This window comes from Antedon mediterranea, chromosome 6 (genome assembly GCF_964355755.1).
Source record: "Antedon mediterranea chromosome 6, ecAntMedi1.1, whole genome shotgun sequence".
Taxonomy (NCBI): Eukaryota; Metazoa; Echinodermata; class Crinoidea; order Comatulida; family Antedonidae; genus Antedon; species Antedon mediterranea.
In genome coordinates, this window is record NC_092675.1 from 23,285,310 (window position 1) to 23,306,890 (window position 21,581).

General features: G+C 32.7%; 2 protein-coding genes across 3 annotated transcripts; both read right to left on the reverse strand.

Annotated features, from left to right (window-relative positions):
• Window positions 1-61: 61 nt before the first annotated feature.
• On the reverse strand, window positions 62-17,208 carry LOC140052362 (uncharacterized). 2 transcript variants are annotated; one of them, XM_072097901.1, is made up of 7 exons: window positions 17,090-17,208; window positions 4,801-5,062; window positions 4,571-4,630; window positions 3,174-3,335; window positions 2,911-3,039; window positions 2,261-2,315; window positions 62-1,800 (listed from the first exon to the last, which is right to left on the reverse strand). In XM_072097901.1, the coding sequence occupies exons 2-7, from the start codon at window positions 5,044-5,046 to the stop codon at window positions 1,604-1,606; spliced, it is 849 nt and encodes a 282-aa protein (XP_071954002.1). In that variant the 5' UTR covers window positions 5,047-5,062; window positions 17,090-17,208; the 3' UTR covers window positions 62-1,603. The 2 variants fall into 2 exon arrangements, with proteins under 2 accessions (XP_071954002.1, XP_071954003.1); XM_072097902.1 differs by lacking the exon at window positions 17,090-17,208 and adding an exon at window positions 5,380-5,516.
• Window positions 9,695-20,472, reverse strand: LOC140052363 (uncharacterized). Its single transcript, XM_072097903.1, has 7 exons — window positions 20,378-20,472; window positions 15,432-15,690; window positions 14,920-14,979; window positions 13,105-13,260; window positions 12,876-13,004; window positions 12,166-12,220; window positions 9,695-11,865 (listed from the first exon to the last, which is right to left on the reverse strand). Exons 2-7 carry the CDS (start codon window positions 15,672-15,674, stop codon window positions 11,705-11,707), a joined length of 804 nt encoding a protein of 267 aa, XP_071954004.1. The 5' UTR covers window positions 15,675-15,690; window positions 20,378-20,472; the 3' UTR covers window positions 9,695-11,704.
• Window positions 20,473-21,581: the final 1,109 nt, after the last annotated feature.

The following is a 21,581-nucleotide window of genomic DNA, read 5'->3' on the forward strand; positions in this document are numbered from 1 at the left end:
CATTTTACCGCGAACAATTCAATGAGTGTTATAACAATGTAGTGACGCATTAAAAGGCTGACAATTAGATTTACCTTAACCCGGAAACATTTAATAATTCTCAAATAAACTGGAAAGCCACAATAAAACTCTATATAAATATAGTTTTGGTCTTTAACCTGTGTAATACAAAATACAATTATATATGCCTCAAAATTAACTAAATAAAAAGTATATGCCATTTTTATTCATATCGAACCAGATTCCAATTAATCATATTATTATTGTTTTATTTTTTCTTTATATGTTCTCAAAAGAGTAGATTTTTACTATATAAAATAACACTAAACAAATCAAGAACATTTTTGTGCTTACAAACAGTATATTAAAGTCATTAAAACATTCAATACAACAGTAATTAACATAATCATTAATTATTACATAAATACGTATGTGTATAAGCTGACGCTTTCGATTCGCGCGAACAAATTCGCCTAGTGGAAAATCGGCTTAAAAGTCCCATTTACACTAGGACAATAACGATCGACGATAAATATATTTTTTGACATAAAACAAAAGAAATCAGAAAGGTTTTCGTTCTAGAACTATTGGATAATCATTTATGCTGTCTTTGAAATAAATAATATTTTTAAAATTCCAATAAAATGACGTCATGATACATAAAAACAATAACATCGTTGTATGTCACGATATCATTGCTCTTACTAATCATGACGTCATTTGATTGGACGTGTGAAAATATTATTTTCATCAATGGAAGCAGAGATGGTTTTTCTATAGTTCTAGAATGAAGGTTTTTATATTTCTTTTATTTTATGTATGAAAAATGCATATTTGTCTATCGTCGATCGTTATCGTCCTAGTGTAAATGGGTCATAAAGATAAGTAATAATGAACAGAGACTTTACACTGAATTTGAGAACAACATAGCAAAAATGATTAGTCTATTATGAACATGGTGTGAAGTTACTCTGTATGATTATATTATATGTTTATGGCGAACGAACTAAATTCAGAATTGTTCTGAACCGTCACTTAAGTCTATGATTTATTTAAAACTTATATTACTGACATTTCATTATGTACAGATATAAAAGCTCAAGGCATCAGGCACTCCAAAAGGTTTAAATATTATATAAAAAAGATTATAATATGTCTTATTGCAATTGCACAAAAAAATATTTAAAACTAACATTTTATGAACATTGTCAATACATGAATACAAAATGGAATGTAAATTTAATAAATAAGGTCATTTAAAGGGACTGAGATTATCATGTATAATGCACACTATAAAAACCAACTAATATTTCAGTATTGAACACATTTGTTTGTTTTGTTTATAAGCATGAGATCTAAACAACAGGAAAATGTTTGGCAATATAAATATTCCTATATTGATAATAAAAGTATTTAAACGATATATAAATCCAATGCTAAATAAAACAAAATCAATGGTTACATAATAAGCTTTATATGCAAACTAAACATGTATTTAAAACTGCCTAAGGCCTACATTATATCATATTTTTATACAATATAAAAACTCAGACCAAAACAATTTTTTTCAGTACAACTGTCATCCTTTGTTTTATCAACTGATTTATATTTTCTCTGTTTGTTGGTAACTTGGAGGGGGATAATTGCCAGCAGGAGAGGGATAATTGCCAGCAGGAGGTGGGAAATTTCCAGCAGGAGGGGGGTAATTTCCAGTAGGATAATTTCCAGCAGGATAATTACCGGGAGGTGGTTGGTATGGGTAAGCTGGTTGTCCATACTGCATTTGTTGAGCAGGGTAGCCTGGAATATAAAATAAATAAATAAAAGTTACAAACTGTGTTCTTCGTGTTAAAATAGGTGCTATGCTATTATGATAATGTCAATCAAATAGTGCTTAATGCTGAAAGCGTTTAAGCACTTCAGTTAGTTACTCCAGTCAATGGATTTTCAGCTTCCATAATGTCATAGCCACTAACAGTTACTAGGTACCCGTTTGAACACCTAAGGAAAGGAGGCAACATATTTGACTAAGAAGACAAGTAAGACCCGACAACCATTGGTCTTAAGAATAATCCAACACCTAACAAACTTTAGAACAAAGAATAAGCAGGTACAGTAGAAGTTGTCAGAACTTAATTACGAAAGTTTGATTTTAACATACTGTATATAGATTTTTTCTAAATTGAGGTAAATCTCTAACTAGTTGGCATTAAATCAATTTAGTAATCGAAAAAATAAAATTATAATTAAAAGGATATACCTGTCTGAATGACCTGAGTAGTGGTAGTTGGCATGGCTTGGTTCGAAACAACAGTCTGATAAAATTAGAACACAAACATTATTTCAAGAATCATTATTTGTTGATGATAGTACTATATGACCTAATGAGTATAGGTAATAACATCAAGCCACTGATTAAAACAAAATTGAGAGTAAAACATTGTTTATTATATTGTTTGTATATTGGTTATGTTCAATATGTATGATGTGAATTTATGTAACAAAAATAAAGTATACTGTTTCAGTTTCATTTATTTATCCAAAAAGAAAAGAAAAATATCATATATAATAAAATACATTAAAAGATGAAAAGGTTCTATCAATAAAAACTAAAGTTTGTACGTACAAATGAATTTAACATTTAACCTGTAGGCCTACAGTATAATGGAATATTATTGATTATGTTAATTAGTATTTTTGCACATGACCAACGTACTCGATAACCAGAGATGGTGTTTGTACGTTACGATACAGATACAGATGTTGCATCGGCAATCTTAACAAATTTAAATTTACCACAATCTGAAATGTTGTTGATGTGTGTTTGATGAGTAGTGCAATTAAAATGTAAGTTAGTATACGGGAATGTTGTTGTGACATGTATACTTTGTAATGATATTGAGAGCATACCACAGTAGTGTTTGGTCTGGTACGACAACAACTGGTTCCTCCACACATGACAGCACTGGCATAAATAGACACAACAAATTCAACGACGGCAATGATGGTCAGTATGATGTTGACAGCAAGCTTTCCATTCTAATACAAAGTAAAAAAATTAAATAACTATGGCTTTAATACTAATTAATAGTAATAATGTTTTTAATTTCAGCATTAGTGTTCGTAATTCTTAACCATGGGTATGTGTTTGTTATCAACTACGGTATACTTACATAATCCTCATCTTTATAATAATCAAGGTAGTAGTAGTAGTTGTAGTAATCTTCATAACAACCGTACGGATCACCTTCGTTGAGAGCTCCGGACAAATTCACACCAAAGTGAGAGACACTGCAAATGGTTGACAGGATGGACATCACCATACAACCAATAATCTAACAACATTAAAAACAAAGGAGGAATTAAAGTGGAGCAGAGTGATAAAGAGAAGACACTTTGACATGGTGTGGACACCGTCTTTGTCTAGTCTCTGATAACCCACCTAGATGAAATTATAGAGAATGATACAAAAAGGAAAATAGGCTATGCGCATTCTGACCAATGATCACTCTGATTGGAGAAGTGCACAAGACGTCCAGTGTTCATAATGATGATGTGATGATTAAAAGCATCTCCTTAGAAATATGGCTTTACCAACTCACAGAGCTAAAACATTGTCATGTTTGTATATGCTATTTTTACACTAAAATTTGTATTACACTGTGTCACATTACAGCTTGAGTCAATTTTCCCAACGTATGGCTTTCTATGCATGACCATAATCTGTTCATTAAACTTTACTACCAATATTTTAATGCTACTAAAATTTGAGTACTTACTATATCATAAGGAAGGAATGATATATCATTTTGAAATAAAAGATGGTTATTTCATATGCAAACCTATAAAAAAACTTTTACTATATAATCATAGCCTACAGTATAGGCATACTATTAGTGAAAGTAATGAAACGGACTAAAATACTCTGCCGAGAATAGGCCAACGGATTGCTTAAAGATGTATTGTCCCCCAAAAACATGAAAAATGAAGATTAATTAAATCAGACTTTGAATACCTTATTTTGTAGTTAATATAAAGTTAATCACATCCGTAGAAAAAAAAACGAAAAAAAATAATGTTTTCACTTGTAAAATGACAAAATAAATGGTTAAATTCAACCAAAAATCCATTGGCTGGCAGCCAATTTGACCATTTTTTGCTTTAAATTACATTTTTTTCAGGTAAATACACTTTTTTTAGACCCAATTTTTGGTCAAAGTGGATAACTATTACGTTACATTAAAATGGAATATTGAACAAAATTTGTTTTAAGAATTATTTTTTCAGGGGGACAATACATCTTTAAATAGTATTTTGCATATCACATACTTGAGTAGCTCAGCAACTTATGTACATTTTTAAGCTGTTTATACTGAACAATTTGTGTGTTTAAAACAAAAAGTGGTATTTAGACGTTCTGCTGTAGCCATACAATCCTGTTAAAAACTGTGTTCAACGTTTAGAAAATCAATACTACTGTATCTTACTACTATTATTCCTGGCACCAACCCAATATTGGAAAATAACAATAAAAAAAAAAATAATAAAATGATGCCTGTAAAATACTTACTGGGCATGACTGCTTTTGATGACCTGCAATTACACCAAGAATTCCAGCAGGCAAGTAAAACTAAAAAAGAACAATTGAGCCTTAAGACAAACATGAATGAAAGGTTATAATTTGTCACAAATATTAATAATATCTTCATTTCAAATTGGTAGCATTTAATATAGGCCTAAAGATAATAATACATTCCAGTAATCATTTCATTAAACAAGTAAATCTAAGATTTGATTTACCACTGCTCCACACCAGATGGCCGTGACTGATGAGTTGTTACATGCTTCAATGGCAATGGCAACACCTCCGAGAATGATTGATAGTACGGCACAACTGACTTGGATCCATCCAGTGACTTTAGCACTGACATCATTCAGGTTGGCGCTTGGTAATGGACCAGATTGGTGATGGTACTGCACTGTTTGCGCTGCAGGCATGACAACTGTATGAGGTTGCGGATGTTGAACAATAGTAGTAGTAGCCATTTTTCTTTTTAAAATTCTAAAAGAAATTGATTCAAGGTCAGTTCACTATGATACTATTTATCTATATATAAATTATATAAAAGTGAATTAAAAAAAAAAAAGTTAAAATAACTATAGTTATGTGATTTTTGCCATGCTATGTTTTTTGTACAAATGGATACCAAAGATTGTGTACTGGGCAAAATGAACTTTCACTAGAATCCCCTTCTAATTTAAAATCATATGATCAATACATTTTTTTGGCTACACTATGATCGAGCCCGGCCTTTCCCCATTGGAAATACATAGGAAACAAAATGAACTATAATAGATACAATATTAGCTTACACTTACCACTATTTGTATGGGTTTAACGCTATTTTATAACAGGAAAAATGTGTGACTATTCAGTTTATTACTCCTATGTAGTCAACAGACTGCTGCGTCATTGGTGTGGATTGCATACTAAACATGTTATTGTTGTAATGGATCGAAAAAACAGTTGTTCAGTGATGCATGACCAAGTTGATCTATATCCTAGAGTTTCAATAGAATTCAATGTGCAGTCACTGTGATGACAATGACTATATACGTATGTATTATTATCTATATATAAATTATGGTTAATTCTGACATAGGCGAGCACAATGGAAAAACTTCGGTACAAATCTTTGCCTTGGATACCTACCTGATCTATCTCAGATGTACCGTGAAATGTAAATGTGATAACATTAGTTTTCACTATTACGATATTGTTCCATATTTCTATCTTAGAAAGATATTATAAAGAGTTTCTTAACAACTCGACTATCAATTCTACGCGGTCAAAGCAATTTCCGGGTTTACGATGAGTTCACAAACTGGTTTCATAAGTTGGCCGTTATAGTGGCTATATAGCCATTTTAGTTTTTTTGTGTGAATGTACAGTATTATTATATTTAAAAAGAAGATAAATAAAACAATTAAAAACACAACACTTTTGAAGATGCATCTTGAGATCTGTGAGATGAGTATTTGCAAGCGATGATATTATTTTTTTTTACTTAATACTTGTAGCCTAAATGTACTTTTAATCAAGTTTAATAACCCGGGGTGTAAATGGTTAATAATTTAAGATAAGTTTGGTGATAAAAATGTTGTAATACGTATGTTAACAGTTAAATTTAAGTGTAGGTAAATAATAATATTACTGTATTGTGATATTCTGAGTATTATTATATTTAAAGAGAAGATAAATTAAACAATTAAAAACACAACACTTTTGTCTACATTTTTGTCTGCCTAGTAACCCTGTTTACTAATTAAGTTTAATTAGATAATTAGTTATTGACGATTAAAATGAAGTTAGGTTCAACTATTTGTTTTCCTATCATTGGCTAATCATGAAGTGCTTTAAAACTAAAATGGCTTGAAAAAACTATTAAAGAAATGTTGGAATATATAGGACGTAAAGCATGTGCGGTGTAGTAGTAGACAGCGTGAGTTGCTGTAGTATAAAATTTGTATAGCCTTAGTTTTACAGCCGTCTAATAAACGTCACCTGATATTCGATTTTGTCGATAGGTGGCGGTATAGATTACGCAATATTTGACTGCATGACGATTGGTGTGTACTGCATGACGATTGGTGTGTACTGCATGACGATTGGAATGTACTGCATGACGATTGGTGTGTACTGCATGACGTTTGATGTGTACTGCATGATGTTTGGTGTGTACTGCATGACGATTGGTGTGTACTGCATGACGATTGGTGTGTACTGCATGACGATTGGTGTGTACTGCATGACCATTGGTGTGTACTGCATGACCATTTGCGTGTACTGCATGACGATTGGTGTGTACTGCATGACCATTGGTGTGTACTGCATGATAAATGTGAACTGAAGGCAGAGGAGGCGTTCCATAGAAAAATACGTTTCCGTTTGTTAGTGCGAGTAATCAACACGTTACCGAGAGTGAATACAAGTTTTTTTGCACTATTTGTAACGTGAATTTGTCATGCTCACCGGGAGGAATCAACGATGTTGCTGTGTACACTCCAAGTTGTTTGTTTTAATTTGTATTTTTGTTATTGAATTAATACAACTAAGTACAGATTTGATTTGTATGTGAATGGTTTTTTATTTAAGTGTATACAACAATATAAATTTAGTAAATAAAGTTTGATTTATAATCACCAAACAAGTTCTTTTCTTTTTGTTTGTATTACTCTGATTTGCAAAGAGCTGTCTTAAAGCTCAGGTACAGGCATGAATTTTAAATATAATATTTGGTTAATTGTACATAAATCAAATATTTGTAACAGAAATCGAGACGAAAAAAACATGAATTTCCCTTAATATGGTCAAATACAAAAACCAGGAAGACTTTTTTTCAGTAGTTAGGTAGTTAACCTAATGTAATAGACGGTGAAAAAAGATGGTGGATATACGGTGGATAATTTTTGCTATAGCATGAAAATAAAAATCTGAAGTTGAATAAAAATATCAGAAATGTAATATTCTAGTTATATTACCTATATTTAGTCATCTGATAATATTTTTTACCACACCATTTATTTTTCATAGCTTTTTAAAATGCCTCTCTATTTACAAAATGTGTGTACAAAAGAATAGAGATTTTACTGTGAAATTTGAACTATTTGAACTGATATGAAAGTGCTTATTTTCAACAAGCTCGTGTAACACAAATAAATTCCCAAAAATTATGAAACATAGGGGAAACTATAGATTGATAATTATTTGAATGTATGATCAATAGAAATTTTTTGCCCGTCGTGTTGGTAGAGTACAGTATAGTTTTATTCTTGAACGTTGGTGCCGACAGACATCACAGTGTTAACGTTGGTGGCGGTATACCCTCCCGATTTTTAATTCATTTAGGTTGGAACGTCTGCAAGTAGGTAAAATCGTATCCGGATATTCACCCCCTGGACATTTACCCCCCGGACAACTACCCCCCGGACAACCACCACCTGGACCACTACCCACTTAGGACAACTACCCCTTTAGGACAACTACCCCCCGGACAAATACCCCCCGGACAACTACCCCCTTAGGACAACAACCCCCTTAGGACAACTACCCCCTGGACAACTACCCCCCGGACAATTGAATTACCCCCTAGGAACAATTACCCCCCGGACAATTACCACCCAGAAAACTATCCCTTTAGAACACCCTAACCACCCAGACCATTCAACAACCTGACTCTGCAACAGTGTATAATAGGAATTAATAACTATATTTTAATTCGTTACTTTGACGAATTACTATTCATTATTGTAAACAAAAGTAAAAGATTGAACATAAATATAGCCTGGTATAAACTGAAGATTGTCACACATGATCATAGGATAGTCGAACGTATTATATAGTACTCCCTGTATTTACTGTAAAGACTGGGTTCGCTAATAATAATAATAATTTTTGCGTCAGGACAATGCTTCGATAACCACTGGTCTTAAAAGAATTAATTTTTGTCTAAAATTTGTCATATATGTATTTTTGTACACTTGAAGAATAATATCACTTTTGATATTTGACCTCAATGTTCACTCACCGAATAAACGTCGATCTTTAAATAAATTCCCCTCAAATAAACGGTGACCATGTCACTCCCATGAAACATCATATGGAATAATCGGCGTCTATTTCCATTAGATTATACCCCCTCCCATTGAATAAACAACTTTCTTCCAATAAATGTCCACCTAAAAACCACCTAAACAATAAACAGCCCAGGCCGTTTTTTCAATAAATACGGTACTTTAAATCTAGCGCATCTAGGGTCTAGCGTGCTGTTAAACAGAATAATCGGTTAAAAACGGGTGTTTCGAAACTAGAGACCCGAGACCAGAGACCCAATACGAAAAGGGAGACCTAAATATACGAAAAGGGAGACCCACGTACGAAAAGGGAGACCCCACTATACGAAAAGGGAGACCCCACTATACGAAAAGGGAGACCCTAATATACGAAAAGGGAGACCTAAATATACGAAAAGGGAGACCCAGTTATACGAAAGGGAGACCCAAATATACAAAATGGGAGACCCAAATATACGAAAAGGGAGACCCACTATAAGAAAGGGAGACCCCACTATAAGAAAAGGGAGACCCCACTATACGAAAAGAGAGACCACACTATACGAAAAGGGAGACCCAAATATACGAAAAGGGAGACCCAAATATAGGTATCCCTTTTCGTATTGGGTCTCGTGTCAGGTCTCTGGTCTCGGGTCTCTAGTTTCGAAACACCCGTTAAAAACAGATGATTTCATTTTTACAGAAACCGGTCCTATATATTTGTCTACTTTTGGATGGGGGGGGGGGGGGGCGGGTAGTTGACCGGGGGGTAGTTGACCGGGGGGTAGTTACCCGGGGGGTAGTTATCCTAAGGGGGTAGTTGTCCTAAGGGAGTGGTTGTCCGGGGGGTAGTTGTCCGGGGGGGTTGTTATCCTAAGGGGGTAGTTGTCCTAAGGGGGTAGTTGTCCGGGGGTAGTTGTCCTAAGGGGGTAGTTGTCCGGGTGGTAAACATCCGGGGGGTAACTGTCTAGGGGGTAGGTGTCCTAGAACCAGGTAAAATGTATGGGCCCTTGGGGATAAACTTTACAATACTGTAGTTAGTTATAAGTAGTGTATTATTATAAGAAGATAAATAAAACAATTAAAACACAACACTTTATCTACCTTTTTGTCTGCCTAATGTAACCCTGTTTACTAATTAAGTTGAGTTAGATAATTAGTTATTGACGATTAAAACAAATTTAGGTTCAACGATTTGTTTTCCAATCGTGGTATACACTGGCTGATGGATGCCGATGCTGAACAATACCCGCACATAATAGGAGGATGCTTCGCATCTTCTTCTACAATAGTTGATTTATTGGCCCTTGGGGGTAAACTTTACAATACTGTAGTTAGTTAAGTAGTTTGACAATACTGTAAATACATATTAACCATTTTTGGTAACCATTTGAAGTGCACATTTAGATATAAAGACATATACAAATAGTTGCTCTCTACATTTAACAAAAATATATAAACGTAGTACTAAGTAGCGGTGTATCATTACTGTTACATATTTTATAGATATTACCCTTTTTTTAGACTATGACAGTTTGAACAAAGTATTAAATCGATGTTTAATTATTATTTAAAAATTGTTCGTCTTTGCACCTATTCTCTTCACCATCCATAGATTCCAACTGTCCCGCTTTCAGTGGGAGTGTCCCGCTTTTTATGCTCTCTTCCGCTGTCCCACCCCAACCCTTGAATTGTCCCGCTTTTAAAATATTTTATGATGAAAAAAAAATAACGAAATGATATTTTGAAAACTACCAAGATTGAATGTCGATACGCCAAATTCTACTATTAGGCCTAGTACATTACATAAAAATGTTATCTCAAAAGTGTATATTTTTATGATATAAAAAAACACTAAACAAATCAACTTCAAGCACATTTTGTGCTTTCAAACAGTATATTAAAGTCATTAAAACATTCAATACAACAGTAATTAAGATATTCATTAGTTATAATACGCATGCGTATAAGCTGACGCTTTCGATTCGCGCGAACAAATTAGCATAGTGGAAAATAGGCTTAAAGACCCATTTACACTAGGACCATAACGATCGACGATAAATATATAATGCATTTTTATTTACATAAAACAACATTAGAAAGGTTTTCGTTCTAGAACTATAGGATAATCATTTATGCTGTCTTTGATATATATAATATTTAAAAAATTCCAATCAAATGACGTCACGATAAATAAAAACAATAAAATCGTTGTATTGTCACGATGTCATTGCTCTTACTAATCATGACGTCATTTCACTGGACGTGTGACAATATTATTTTCATCAAAGAAAGCATAGATTTAGGTTTTTCTATAGTTCTAGAATAAAAAGTGTTTATATTTATTTTATGTATGAAAAATGCATATTTGTCTATCGTCGATAGTTATCGTCCTACAGTGTAAATGGGCCTTAAAGATAAGTAATAATGAACAGAGACTTTACACTGAATTTGAGAACAACATAGCGAAAATGATTAGTCTATTATGAGCATGGTGTGAAGTTACCCTGTATGATTATACTGTATTATATGTTTATGGCGAACGAACTAAATTCAGAATTGTTCTGAACCGTCACTTAAGTCTATGATTTATTTAAAACTGATATTACTGACATTTCATTATGTACAGATATAAAAGCGCAAGGCATCAGGCACTCCAAAAGGTAAAATATTATAAAAAAAAGATTATAATATCTCTCATTGCAATTGCATAAAAGAAATATGAAAAACTAAAATGTTATCAACATCGTCAATACATGAATACAAAACAATAGAAAAATAAGGTGATTTAAAGGGACTGAGATTATCATGTATAACACACACTATAACAATCAACTATTATTTCAGTATTGAACACATTTGTTTGTTCTAAACAACAGGAAAATGTTTGGCAATAATAAACGATATATAAATCCAATGCTATATAAAACAAACTCAATGGTTACATAATAAGCTATATGTGCAAACTAAACATGTATTAAAAACTGCCTATAGACCTACTTTATATAATTTTTTATATAGAATATAAAAACGCTGACCAAAACAATTTTTTTTCCAAGTACAACTGTCATCCTTTGTTTTATTATCTGATTTATATTTTCTCTGTTTGTTGGTAACTTGGAGGGGGATAATTGCCAGCAGGAGGGGGGTAATTGCCAACAGGAGGGGGGTAATTTCCAGCAGGATAATTACCAGGAGGTGGTTGGTATGGGTAAGCTGGTTGTCCATACTGCATTTGTTGAGCAGGGTAGCCTGGAATATAAAATAAATAAATAAAAGTTACAAACTGTGTTCTTCTTGTTGAAATAGGTGCTATACTATTATGATAATGTCAATCAAATAGTGCTTAATGCTGAACGCGTTTAAACACTTCAGTTAGTTACTCAAGTCAATGGATTTTTAGCTCCCATATTGTCATAGCCACTAACACAGTGGAAGTTGTCACGACTTAATTACTCATTTTAATAATAACTGAATAAATGTATATGAACTACTAGTTGGCATTAAATCCATTTAGTAATAAAAAAAATAAAATTATAATTAAAAATATACCTGTCTGAATGACCTGAGTAGTGGTAGTTGGCATGGCTTGGTTCGAAACAACAGTCTGATAAAATTAAAACACAAACATTATTTCTAGAATCATTATTTGTTGATGATAGTACTATATGACCTAATGTGTATTGGTAATAACATCAAGCCACTGATTAAAACAAAATTGTTTCAACTAATTGTTAAATCAATCAAATGAAGACTTTTATTTTAAGTACAGTAGATAACAAATTAGGTGTATGAGAGTAAAACATTGTTTATATATTGTTTGTAATTGATTATGTTCAATCTGTATGATGTGAATAAAAAATAAAGCATACTGTTTCAGTTTCATTTATTTATCCAAAAAGAAAAAAAAAATATCGTATAGAATAAAATACATTAATAGATGAAAAGGTTCTATCAATAAAAAGCTAAAGTCGTACGTAGAAATGAATTTAACATTTAACATGTAGGCCTACAATATGGAATATTATTGATTATGTTAATTAATATTTTTCCACATGACCCTAACCAACGTACTCTATAACCAGAGATGGTGTCTGTACCTTATGATACAGATGTTGCATCGGCGATCTTAACAAATTGAAATTTACCACAATCTGAAATGTTGTTGATGTGTGTTTGATGAGTAGTGCAATTAAAATGTAAGTTAGTATACGGGAATGTTGTTGTGACATGTATACTTTGTAATGGTATTGAGAGCATACCACAGTAGTGTTTGGTCTGGTACGACAACAGCTTGTTCCTCCACACATGACAGCACTGGCATAAATAGACACAACAAATTCAACGACGGCAATGATGGTCAGTATGATGTTGACAGCAAGCTTTCCATTCTAATAAAAACAAAAAATGACTTTAATAATAATAATATACTGTTTTTAATTTCAGAATTAGTGTTTATGTTTATTAAACATGGGTATCAAATATACTTACATAATTATCAACATAATAATGATCATAGAAGAAGCCATAATATTCATAACAATAACTGTACAGATCACCTTCGTTGAGAGCTCCGGACAAACTCACAGAAAAGTGACTGACACTGCAAATGGCTGACAAGATGGACATCACCATACAACCAATAATCTAACAACATTAAAAACAAAGGAGGAATTAAAGTGGAGCAGAGTGAGAAAGAGAAGACACTTTGACATAGTGCGGACACAGTCTTCGTCTAGTCTCTGATAACCAGTGCAAAGAACTTGTATCCAAAGCCAAAAACTAAATGCGCATTCTGGCCAAGACGAGGAAAATTTCTTAGAAATATGGCTTTACCAATTCACAGAGTTAAAACTCTGTCATGTTTGAATATGCTATTTTTAAACTTGAGTAACCTGGAAATTATACTTTGTCACATGACATGACTATGAATACTTAAAGATGTATTCATAGTAAGATGAAACACACAAAAATGAAGGTCAAAATATACTAAATTTTAATTGGCCATATCAAAGTAATATTAAAGTTTATTCACTTTAAGTCGAAAATTCAGGCCAAAAACAACAATTTTATGTAATTAACAGCTAAATTAATTACATTTCGTCTGGAAAATAGTCTCGAGCAAAAGTAAACAAAGATTTCAAACCATGAGTATACATTATGCATGATGCTAATTAGGATTGTTTACAACTCGTCATGGTTGAGAGGGTGTTTTCACACAGATCGCTAGGAAGTTTTATGATTATGCATACAGTAGCCAAATAAGCGCATTGCATTATAAGATATGTTTTGATCAAAAACTTTGACTGGAAGTCGAAGTTATTTTTTGAACCAAAAAACGTCTATATTTCAGTTAAATTATTTTTTTTTTTGACTAATTTTTTGTGAAAGGTAATAACTATTATGATACTTCAAAATGACCCACTTTTTTTTTAAATCTTTTTATTTTTTTGGAATTTGACAAAGGGACAATACATCTTTAATATATCATAAAAAATGATATATCATTTTGAAATAAAAGATGGTTATTTTTATACAAAACAAATAAAAAAAATCTTTTTAGCATACAGTACAAGTGAAAATAATGAAACGGACTAAAATACTGCGAATAGGCCTACGGATTGTTGAATGTATTCTGCATCGATCACAATACAGTACTTATATTAGAGTAGTTCAGAAACTTATGTACATTTTTAGGCTGTTTGTGTTCCATGTATGGCATGGGTTTACTTTTTTCAGTGGCAGTGTAAATGGGGTTAATCGCGCGCTACTGAATGGATTCAGAATGTGTAGATCAGCGTCATGCCATAGAATATTCTTATGTTATTTACCCAATGTTTTTTCGCTTTTTGTCCTCAAAACTGTTTGATTGGATTTGATTTGATTTATTCAATATCGGCTCATTACAATTACAACAGAATACATAAAAATATATGATGAAACAAAAAGCCAGGATTGTCACAAGCGAACCCAATCACTGTTTAAAGACTTTCCTTTAACATAAATAAAATACAATATAAATATAAAATAAATGACGAGAAAAAATTAAATAATAAAAATCTAAGACATAATGTAAAAAAAAAACAGCAGGGACCAGGTAAAATCAAAAGAAATAGTGTTAGAGGAAAAAAACAGGGGTATTTAGGCATTTTGTAGCCATACGATTCTAAATTTGGAGTTTACTTGTTAAAAAGTGTGTTCAACGTTTAGACAATCAATACTACTGTGGCCCTCTTTATTCCTAGCACCAAACCATTTTTAAACAATACCCCAATTAAAAACTAAAAATAAAGTACCAATACTTACTGGACATGACTGCTTTTGATGACCTGCAATTACACCAAGAATTCCAGCAGGTAAGTAAAACTATAAAAAAATTGGAGCATAAAGATTGAGAAAAATATGCAGATATGCATGAAAGGTTATAATTTGTCACTCATAATTTCTTGTACAGTATGTGCAGTGTTATGACAATTTGCAGAGAATTTAATATATGTCTACAGATAATATAATACATTCCACTCATAATTTCGCGTACAGTATGTGCAGTGTTATGTAAATTTGCAGAGAATTTAATATAGGTCTACAGATAATATAATACATTCCACTCATAATTTCGTGTACAGTATGTGCAGTGTTATGTAAATTTGCAGAGAATTTAATATAGGTCTACAGATAATATAATACATTCCACTCATAATTTCGTGTACAGTATGTGCAGTGTTATGTAAATTTGCAGAGAATTTAATATAGGTCTACAGATAATATAATACATTCCAGTATTCACTATGATTAAATAAATCTCAGATTTTATTTACCCCTGCTCCACACCAGATGGCTGTGGCTCTTTCGGTGTTACATGCATCAATGGCAATGGCAACAATTCCGAGAATGATTGACAGTACGCCACAACTGACTTGGATCCATCCAGTGACTTTAGCACTGACAACATTCAGGTTGGCGCTTGGTAATGGACCAGATTGGTGATGGTACTGCACTGTTTGCGCTGCAGGCATGACAACTGTATGAGGTTGCGGGTGTTGAATAATAGTAGTAGCCATTTTTATTTTTAAAATTCTGAAAAAAAATTTATTCAAGGTCAGTTCACTATGATACTATTTATCTATATATAAATTATATAAAAGAATTGAATTAAAACAAAAAAGTAAAATAACTATACTGTAGTCATGTCATATTCTCACTCATGAGGACAATCCAAGCAAATTGTCGAGAAACTCAACAGTTCTTTTCAGAACTAATACACGTGGTGTACCACAAACTTTATATCAACATATATAGTCATGTGATGTAAGTTCAAAGACATGTACAAAAAAGAAACCAGGATGATCGATATTAAAATGTATGATCAACATGACAATTCATTCAATACAGAAAACAAATATTGACTGTGGACGTGATGCACAATGGGTAGGCTCAGGATGTGGTTGAAAGCACAGCCCATCATGGTGATCTGGGGCTTCCTATAAACACTATCATCGCCTCCTGATCACTCAAATTCCCTCAACCAAGTCAATAAAAAAATAATAATTTTCCAAAAAATGTTCTGTCCAGTAGTCATACTGTATACAGTAGGCTACTAATTATCTTTAAAAAGAAATATTTTTATCTTGAATGATTAAGAAATGACATATTGAGGGAAATCTTTTTAAAAATAGCAATGCTTGACACACAATAGCTGGATGGTTTGACAGTAAAGATAATAAATGTAATTGTAAACAAAAACATAAAACCATTGTTGATTTATTTTCATTGAGTATTTATATTTAATGGCTAAAAAAATGCTCATAAAGCAAGCGAGTCATATGGCCGAGCGGTTAAGGCAGGGGCGCCGTTTATCGTACCTAAAGAGCCAACAACAACATCGGCAAGGGTTCGAGGCCGACTCGCTCCTAGTTCTGGTGGTGGAACAAGTCTTCTCGGATAAGGACTATAAACCGTAGGTCCAGTGTACACAGTTATAACCTGTGTGTACTTTAAAGAACCCAGTTCATTATTCGAAAAAGAGTAGGGGGTTACCCCGGTGAACTGGTTCACAAAATAGCCTCTGTATCAGGGGGATTACCACCTATCTGATAGGACAGTGATTAATTCACTATTGGTAATCCTTGGCCACAGTGCCTAAAGACATAAAATAAAAAAAATAAAAAAATAAAAAAAAAAAATAAAAAAATAAAATAAATCAACGATTATTTTAATAAATACAATACATGACATACTGTAAATGTGTCATAGAAAACAAAATGAACAAATGCAATACTATTGACTTACACTTACAAGGAATAATTTCGCCAGTGTAGCATAGAAAAAGCTATACAAAACAACCATTTTGCTACAAATTTCTAAAATTGTGTAGCAAAAAATACAATACAAAACTATGTTTCTCGACTAAAAAAAATAAGTTTGATTAGCAATATTGCTAAACAAAATTTTAAAATGAAATTTTCCCCTGACTTACCACTATTTGTATGGTTTTAACGCTATTTTATAACAGGAAAAATGTGTGACTATTCAGTTTATTACTCCTATGTAGTCAACGGACTGCTGCGTCATTGGTGTGGATTGCATACTAAACATGTTATTGTTGTATTATTATGGATCGAAAAAGAAGTTCAGTGATGCATGACCAAGTTGATCTACATCCTATAGTTTCAATTCAATAGAATTCAATGTGCAGTCATCGTAATTACAGTGACTCGAGTTGTGTATTATTATTATTATTATAATTGATGTAGATTTTTAAAGTACGAGCATCCGCTGTTTCTATCTCATTACCAGTTTTTTGCAATACAGTGATTTTAGAAGTTTAGAGAAATTATAGGTAATTAAAGGAAAATAGTATATATTTTTATTTTTTTTAACAAACAACACTGTAGGTGCATACCAAAGCTACACACCATGAAACACATTGTTGTTGCAATCATTTCTTTCCTTTCCTTTATTATAAATGTTTTGTGAGTATACCAGCACTATCAAATTGAATGGTTATCACGACTAAAATATTTCTTTTTAAATTCAAATGGCACAATACAAAAAGACTAGAACGACGTATGTAATTATCTTTTATAACTTTAATTTATGGCTGTTTCTCAAAAACCTAGAGTCAAATGCTTCAAACCTGTTGTGAAACAAGGTAAAGTCAACTATATCTTACTTTTCAGCAATAATTTATTGAAAGAATGTGTTTTTCTTTGTAAAATTATTAAAAATCCTTTATCATGTCAACATTAATTTGAAATTGGCAAACTATGATATGATTACACATAATATTCAACCATCCATCAATGACCAACAGAATGTAGTGAGAAAGTCAGTTGAACTGTTTTGAGATACCTGTATAGCAAATTTAAAAATGTACAGAGACCAGTGAAGTTGAATTTGTGATGAGGGATGAAAGATGCATCTTGGATGTGAGATGAGTATTTGCAAGCGATGATATTTTTTACTTAATACTTGTAGCCTAAATGTACTTTTAATCAAGTTTAATAATCCGGGGTGTAAATGGTTAATAATTTAAGATAAGTTTGGTGATAAAACTTTTGTAATACGTATGTTAACAGTTAAATTTAAGTGTAGGTATAATAATAATATTACTGTATTATGATATTCTGAGTAGTATTATATTTAAAGAGAAGATAAATTAAACAATTAAAAACACAACACTTTTGTCTACCTTTTTGTCTGCCTAATGTTACCCTGTTTACTAATTAAGTTGAGTTAGATAATTATTTGTTGACGATTAAAACAAATTTAGGTTCAACGATCGTGGTATACACTGGCTGATGGATGGCGTGCGATGCTGAATAATACCTGCACACAATAATACGAGAATGCTTGGCAATAATAGAAAGAACAATTGAAACAGGTCCATCCCAAATTACACTCATAGCGATGTTGTTCAGGCCCTAGCCCTTTATGGTTCGGGAGAACACTCTTGACGTTTGCATTGAATGCAACCAGGGGAAAAAGTAGGATACGATTGTTTTGGCAATTGCGAGCGCGCTATTTATATTATTAGAGTATCATCATTTCCAGCCTACAACTAGCCTTTAGAGGTGCCGTTTATCATGATTTTTATGCATTTCCAGCCATCTAGGGGTGTCATTCAACCAAAATGGGGTGGGGGGGGGGGGGCTGTGGCTATAATACGCAATGTTGGGTCGCAAGAATTCCCAAAGTAGGATCATGGGCTCGCGGTCAAAAAAGGAGTTGTGTTAAGCTGTTCTAGATGATACGCAAGCGAATCGAGCGTACCATCTAGGCTAGGCCTAGTATTAATCAGGAAGGCCTCTAGCTGGCTAGCTAGAGGCCAGGGAATAATTTCGCCAGTGTAGCATAGCAAAAAGCTATACAAAACAACCTTTTTGCTACACATTTCTACAATTGTGTAGCAAAAAATACAATACAAAACTAGGATGTTTCTTGACTAAAAAATCAGTTTGATTAGCAATTTTGCTAAACAAAATTTTCAAATGAAATTTTTCCATGTAGAGGGCCTCAGTCTAGAGTTAAGAGTAGGCCTACTAGCCTAATACTCTAATAGTACTAGGCTACAACTTACTACTAGGCCTAGCCCCTAGCTAGCTCGGCCTAGTAGTATCACTCCGGCCGCGCTTCACTCCGGCCGCCGTATCAGTTTAGCGCGATGTTATGCACTCCGGCCGCTATTCAATTCGACTTCCTGTGCAAAGGGGCCGTTAGTATGGAGCGCCCATATCTACGTTTTCTATACTGTTCAGTGTTATAACAAATTCTTGGTGAATTTAAATGGAACTAGTTGAATATTTATTAGCAACAATTTTACTTGTTTCATTAACAATAACATTCAAAGAAGTTGGAACTGCTTTTTCTTTCAAACTAAACTTAACTTAATTAAATTCAATAATAAAATAATAATCAAATACCCGTCTAATTAATGCTTGAATAACAATATTTAATTTCTTTCTATGTACATTTATTTTTATAGCTTTACATTTATTAACATTAAAAATTAGTTAAAACCCTTATTTTTATAACACTTTATCTTGCCAGTACCCATACTTACTAATTATAGTTAATAACAATATTTACAATATTAATTAATTTATTTCAAATAATCAAATATCCGTCTAATTAATGTTACCTGGAATTGTATCAAGAATTAATATATCATTTTTGTACAGTCCAATTTACAATGATTTTATATTTTAATTTATATATGATAAAAATAATATGACATATAGGGTACATTGCAATAAATTACATTAATTAATCACATTACAATTAATATACTAGCCTATTACATTGGATAAAACACATAAATTATTTTGTTCTAGCATTAGACCTAATTTAAAACACTTGCGATGTTGTTGTGATCCTGAAAGAGAAAAAATATACTGTATTATTACAAATGTTTATTTTGATTCTCTACAAAAAACGTGTCTCGGTTGTAAAAGACTCATTGGGCGCTCCATAGCTGCGGCCGGAATGAATCGCGGCCGGAATGAATCGCGGCCGGATTTGAAGCGCGGCCGGAGTGAAGCGCGGCCGGAGTGATCTGTATTCGGCCTAGAGGCTAGGGCCTACTCCTAGCTAGTAGTAGTACTAGCCTAGGCTAGCTAGGCCTAGGCCTAGTAGAGTAGTAGGGCTAGGCCAAACGAAGTTTGGAATTCAATTAGGCCTGCACAGTTGGCCAGCAGGTAATAAGAGGAAGAGAGGCAGCTAGTATAAGTAAGGAAATACAGTTAGTAGTATCCAATAAACTTACATTTCTGGCTTTCAGGTGTATATAAATAATCCTTGATTAGAGAGAGGTAGGTACGTTATGTTGGTGTCACGTCCCGGATGCTCTTTAAAGTTTTGAGAGTGACGTCAGTTTACGTGCGTAAACGACGTGCGGCGGCGGCGTAGCGGTTCGATTGTTAATATTATTATGTAACCTTGTTTTAAAGCGTGCGGTATGGCCGAATATTAAACTGATAAACAGAGTCATATACTAGGCATATTAAATTCTCTGATAATAAATAGAGTCATTTGTATAATACTATGTGATAGACATTAATAAGAGCCATTATTTATTCAGAACCTAATTTGAAAATAATATTACTATGAAATAGTATTTCAAAGGTAGAAGACCTAATTTCTTCATGCAAGTTCGAGCTGCCAAAAATACTAAATGAAGTATGCTGACATTATTGTTACATCTTTAATAAAATTCAGAATTGTTTTGAAAAAAATTGAAGATTACATCCAGTTTTTAAATTTGTCTAAAAACAAATATATAAACCTATCTTTTTACAAAAATGATGTAAAGTTTGGATACGTGTTCATTTACGCTCTCTATAGGCATATCATATCACCACATTTCAAACACTAATGATTAGTAGATAGGCGCGGCGGCCTACCTAATTTAGCTGCCGCCATGTAGCGACCATGTGAAATAGATAGCCCTATACTTGCGGTCATAATTTTCGGTTGAAATAAGCATTCTTTTGACAGAAAAAAAAGTAGAGAAAATATCTCCTCAATATCAACAGAATGCTTGCGGGATCTAAGAACATTTTTAGAAAGAATAAAAAATGTAAATGCACTTTCTGAGAGATAAAACGTAAGACCAAAGCAAAGTAAATGCTTTAAATGCATAACTGATCTTCTATAATGTAGCATCAGAATATTAAGAGGCGTATCATCAGAATAATCAATCTTAGGCTAAGTATCGTGCTTAAATGTACCGTATGACTTTACGTCATCAAGAGATCAACAAACTAATTTCAAAATAACATGTTTGATAAACCAGAAATAACCTATACTAATGTCCCTCAATAATACCAAAATTCAACCGTATAATAAGAATTATATAAGAATTATACAGGAGAGCATAACAAACTTGTATAAAAGAGAGAGAGAATCAACAGTTCTCAGGGCAAAAAAGCCTACAAACAGAAGTTACTACAAAATTGGTTTGTTTCTTA

Coding starts and splice junctions, on each gene's coding strand:
- LOC140052362 (XM_072097901.1), bottom strand. CDS start 5,046: ATGGCTACTACTACTATTGTTCAACATCCGCAACCTCATACAGTTGTC. Junction 4,631..4,800: donor CCATCTGGTGTGGAGCAGTG/GTAAATCAAATC, acceptor GTTCTTTTTTAG/TTTTACTTGCCTGCTGGAAT. Junction 2,316..2,910: donor CCAGACCAAACACTACTGTG/GTATGCTCTCAA, acceptor TAATTTTATCAG/ACTGTTGTTTCGAACCAAGC.
- LOC140052363 (XM_072097903.1), bottom strand. CDS start 15,674: ATGGCTACTACTATTATTCAACACCCGCAACCTCATACAGTTGTCATG. Junction 13,005..13,104: donor ATTATTATGTTGATAATTAT/GTAAGTATATTT, acceptor TGTTTTTATTAG/AATGGAAAGCTTGCTGTCAA. Junction 11,866..12,165: donor TACTCAGGTCATTCAGACAG/GTATATTTTTAA, acceptor TTTATATTCCAG/GCTACCCTGCTCAACAAATG.